The 5088-nt window shown below is 45.1% G+C and overlaps 1 protein-coding gene across 1 annotated transcript in view; it reads right to left on the reverse strand.

The window, feature by feature from the left end:
* Nucleotides 1–1395: 1395 nt before the first annotated feature.
* The window catches only part of RBM27 (RNA binding motif protein 27), a gene marked incomplete at its 5' end in the record, with an annotated part of 16152 nt that continues 12459 nt past the window's right edge, over nucleotides 1396–5088 (reverse strand). Inside the window, 8 exons of the mRNA XM_009865686.1 lie at nucleotides 1396–1920; nucleotides 2166–2276; nucleotides 2718–2804; nucleotides 3041–3232; nucleotides 3339–3443; nucleotides 3897–4061; nucleotides 4171–4245; nucleotides 4738–4860. Coding sequence (XP_009863988.1) covers nucleotides 1834–1920; nucleotides 2166–2276; nucleotides 2718–2804; nucleotides 3041–3232; nucleotides 3339–3443; nucleotides 3897–4061; nucleotides 4171–4245; nucleotides 4738–4860 — 945 coding nt within the window. The remainder of the gene's footprint in view (nucleotides 1921–2165; nucleotides 2277–2717; nucleotides 2805–3040; nucleotides 3233–3338; nucleotides 3444–3896; nucleotides 4062–4170; nucleotides 4246–4737; nucleotides 4861–5088) is intronic.

Raw genomic sequence — 5088 nt, forward strand, 5'->3', positions numbered from 1 at the left:
TTAGTACACAAAAAAAGCAAAATATTTACAAAATTATACAGTTTAAGAAAAGACTCTGTACAAAAAAATATATAAATCCTTTTGTTCCCTCTATCATTTTTAAACTGTCAGGACTCAAACACATTTGCTGCAACAGATTTTTCAAAACACACACGGACCGAACCACAGACATTATGAAAATACATTAGAGAAGACGGGAGAGAAGCAAGACATTCTTCTAAGTATGTGGGACTGGTTTCCCCTTGTTTCTTCACGTCTGAAATTTAGCCTCAGTATCAGAAGGAAAGCCCCAATGAGACAGAGAGGCGAGGTTTCAACGCGAGGAGACAGAACACCGAGTGACAGCTCCCTCAGCCCACAAGGAGCCGGGAGTTGACCCTGCTCTGAGCTCTGCCTGGCCCCAGGGTCGCTTGCCCCGTGACGGGCACCAGCCCAGCTCAGACCACAGCACAACGGTTGGACGTGTCTGATCTTCAGTCGGGAACTCGCTGGAAAACATGCTGCTCAGCTAATCATTCAGAAGAGGAGAGCTTTTTCTGCGCCGACGTTCTGTTTCTCTTGTGTAGAAACGTCCGTAAGACATACTGACAAACGTACGGCACGAGCGGGCAGAGCGAAGGACAACGCTCACCAGGCGACAGTCCACGGACCGCGGGAGCCGCTCAGGGCGTGACTGAGCTCCTCATCCTCGCTCCTATCGCGACACACACCGCTGCGGGGGCGCGCGGGGCTCTTTACGCTGGTATGACGTAAGGCAGCTGGGAAGGTAACAGCGTTCACCTTAAACGTGTCTGAACGAAACTACACTGGGAGATCAATTAATTGCCTCCCCCGAGCAGCTCTGAGCATCCCCTGCAGAACCCTCACACCAAGGGCCCTGCCCTGTGGAGCGCGGGCGTGATCCAGGCAGGACCCGGCGCCCCTGGCTGAAAAGCTGAAAGCTCTGAGCAGGACTCACCGCCGGGACGGGCAGAGCAGCAGAGTCCCGCCCGGCTGCGGGCGCTGCCCAGCTCAGCTCTTCTTCCCTCCGAGGAAGCACCAAACTCCTGACACTCAAGCTCACCAACACGGAAACGCAGTTACAACCAGCCCAGCTCAGACCCAAACCCCGCACAGCGACAGGGCGAGTGCCGACCGTGCCGGTACCGTCAGCGCTGCGCGTGCTGGGAAGCGCAACTGGCAGAAACAGAGTGAACTGGACTGATAACAACACCCTGTTAAACCTTCTTCCCTCTCCTCTCACAAAGAGCAGTACAGCACAGAGACTGCGGGGCTTCCAAACACACCGAAATAAATGATTTATGAATCTAGCCACAAGTAATTCCTATAATAACGATGCCATATGAAATAAAATGCTACCCTTTTCCAATTAGCAAATGAGGCATTTTTTTTCTTTCATAACATTTAATGAAAGTTCGCGTCTTTCCCCTAACTCCATAATATTGCTAAATAAAACCTGTAATATCTTTTCAATTATAAACTAACAAATCAATCACATTATAAAAAAACCAAAACAAGGTAATACAGGTGACACAAAAAGAGGACAAGAAAATACCATTATTTCCCCCCTCTCCTTTTATCCTTCTTAAATAGAAAAAAAATCACCGCCCTGGTGAGCTTGGTAATTTTGTAAAAAGCTACTGGGCCTTTGGCTAGCTTACTATCACAGCTCCGTATCCGAAATGTTTTTATAACAAACTTTGCTCACTTTAAATCTTGTGGTTTGAAAAGAAAGTAAAGCTTTTTTTTTGGCTCGTCAACTTCCTTAAATAAATGTTTAAAAGATGTAGCTTGAACTATATTCCTAAAATGATACATTTCCAATATCAAGTTTCATCTTCTCCAAGAACGGGATTCATCCTCATCTTCATCATCATCATCATCATCTTCGTGCAAAAATAAATCTGAGGTTTCAGTCTCCTAGATGAAGGAAAAACATACTTTTAAACAAAGAAGTTCCAGGGTTTATCCTAGGAAGCGTGGCACGCACCACAGCATCCCCTGCACTTCGTATCAAGTTCCCTCTTTACCGCCTCTCTCGCTGAAATGCGAGTTTGCAACCGTATCTTTGAAATTTCTTCAACAGACAGAAAACCGTATCCCACAAGAGCTCTTAGCTATTGGATTCCTAGGACAGCAATTAGTTTATTCAGATTTTTCCATACCTCTTCCTTAGACTCCTCCTCCTCGATTTCTGTGGACACAGAAGGTACCTTAGGTTTGTACCAGGATATCTGTAGCTTCCGGTCTTTGAACCGGGATCCTTGGTTAGCAGCCTAGATTGGGTTTTAAACAAACACATTTTCAAAACGAGGCTCAAGTACAGAGTTTTTAAGATTGCCAACAGGCAGCCAGAGCCAGCGAACACCACGCCGACGCACACCTGAACACCTCCAACACGGGAGCCACCATCACCCACTTTAGGTTTCCGAGAGCAACTGCACTCAGACCTGTCTGCTCAGCAACCCGAACCCATCACCCGAGCTCTGAGGTGACGGTGACACTGAACCCGCGGCAGCAGCAGCCCCTCGGCACTGTGAGGGCAAACGGGAGGCGCGGCTCCCCCCACCCAGCCGTGCTGCACGCAGCACCAGACACCCACGCTACCCAGCTCAAATGAGCGGGATCAAAGTCTGCCAAATTTTGAAATACAAAGGCAAGAAGTTAAGAATTCTTATTTTAGAACTGTGAGGGGAAAAAAAAGCAGAAATACTTACATTCTCAGCCTCTGAGCGAGATTTAAAAGTTAAAACAACACTTAGTGGGGAATACTCTTCCTGAAGGTCTTCAATATCTCCAAATTTCTATGATAGAAAAACCAATTAGGAACAGTAGTAATATTCTCCTCCAAAACAGAAAAGACTTGCATCTTCAAGAATTCGGAAATGAAACCCTTATTGACAAAGTTCTTAGCAAGCCTCTCTTTGCAAGTCAGCGCAGGCCCCGGGGTAGAGGTTACCTACTTAATCTCAGATTTATAGTTTGGCCACAATTATCCTCTTCAGGGTTGTTCTTTTTTTTAACATGACCTCATACTTACAGAAAAGTGCTGTAACAATTCATCTTTTTCCTCTTCAACGAAGCCTCCAACCGTTAGTGCTTTGGGACGATGATCCACCACCATGTGATTCAACATGCCCCTTCCTCTCCCACCACGACCCCGTCCTCGTCCTCTTCCTTGGGCTGGCACTGTCTTTCCTCGACCAACGGGCAAAATGCCTAAACGAGCAGCCTGTTTAAAGAAGGCAAATAATGTACACAGCCATCCTCACTTTGACAGGATTTAGAGCATTTATATATCAGAAATAGGTTAAAAGCATCGACCCAGACAACCTCACCTCCACTTGCAACTGATTTAGCTTCTTTCGCAATTCAGTTGTGTCTTCTCCAGAAGAGAGTCTCTTATGGAAGTCCAGCTCTGCGTCCAGAAGTTCCTTTTGGGCCTTAGAGAAAAAGGCGAGAAAGAGAAAATGGAAGGGAAAAGCAGAACCGTAATGTGTGCTTTTAATGTCCTGTCCACCTCCTCAGCACCACGTTTACACAAACCATACAGAGATCAGTGCACAAGATCCATGCCTTCCTCTAAATTCCGTTTATTCTAATTGCCTTCATGCCCAAATTCCGTTTATTCTAATTGCCTTCATGCCCCTCTCCCAAGGCACTTTTTGAAGGACCCAGAGTTCTCTGCTCCAGAGCTGGAACCAGCTCGAATGAGCTACAACCAAAACTGGGTCATCCGAGTTCCTTCAAACCACAGCCCGCCTGCCCATGGCTATCGCTTCCGAATCCAAAGTGCTGCTTGGAAGTGTTCTGATCTCATGCTGCCGCATTTTTACCGCAGAACGTTACAAAGAGTGACGAACGACAGGTGGGCAAGTGTCCCACGTGACACATACCTCTGTCTTGGACTTCAGCTTTGATGGTGTAGAGGTTGTAGATGAAGTTTTTAATTCATCCTTTAACTGAGAGATTTTTCCTGTCAGTTCCTTTAAAGTCTTCATTATTTCTGCTCTCTCTTCTGGTTTCATGGCCTTATTTTTCTCCAGCTTGGATATCAACATCTATGCATTAACAAAAGAGCAGGTATGTAAATTCCAGGAAAAAGCAACACCTAACAGACAGGTATCTACAAAACCAGAATGTACTTACTGGAAGACATTCCAGACTTACCTTCTGGCATTCTATTTGTTTTTCTAACATCTCCTGCTTCTTTTTCCTCATGTCTTGTTGGAGTTTCATTGCCTCCTATATGAGGAGAAAATTCTTTCAGTAAGTAAAAATCAGTCTAGCATTATATGTACTCATATATGTAATATTTTTCTTCTTCAAGCTATAGAAGTGAAGACCATAATGAAAACTACTAGTTTGCAAAAGGCACAAGTATAACACGCATCTGATCCAGAAGTACTCTGCTAAATTTTTGCTCCCTTCAGACACCTCTTAAGAAACACATCCTATGCTGTCATTTAAGTCTCTCGTATCTGCAGAGATTCAAATCACAGAAATGCCTCAAGAAACCAGAAAACCCAACATGACCACGTGTGTCAAGTAAGACACCCCAAAATAAATATTCCCTTCCCCATGATTAACCTCAGTGTTCATTTCCAACACTGACAGGAACTACACTCATGCTGAAAGTGATACAGCACTACTGGGGGCTGCAGTGACCCGTCAGACCCTTCTCTGCCCAGGACTTTGATGCCTACACTGTCAGTCAGCCAACGAACAGCAAAGTACCTGCTTTTTTTTCAGAGCTTCTTGCACATCATGAGGTTTAGACGCTGCACCAGGCTTCATACACGTCTTTACGTTTGAAGAACTGTAAACCATTTTTGAGTGGCTCGTAGAAGTAGGAAATGTCTGAAATGGTAAAAACACACGCACAAAAAATAGGCAATAGCTTAAAATGAACGTGATATACTACCAGTGTATTTTAGAGAACTGTGTTCTGTGAAACTTGAACAGAAACATCCAGATTCGTACAATGAGACAAGACCAAGGCAATTAAAACTCATGCACAGAGCCGTCGGTCAGTCAGTCAACTTGCTTGGAAGCAATCATCTTAACTGTGTGTTAAAAGCATTCCTG

The sequence above is a fragment of the Apaloderma vittatum genome, unplaced genomic scaffold (genome assembly GCF_000703405.1).
Source record: "Apaloderma vittatum isolate BGI_N311 unplaced genomic scaffold, ASM70340v1 scaffold2643, whole genome shotgun sequence".
Classification (NCBI taxonomy): domain Eukaryota; kingdom Metazoa; phylum Chordata; class Aves; order Trogoniformes; family Trogonidae; genus Apaloderma; species Apaloderma vittatum.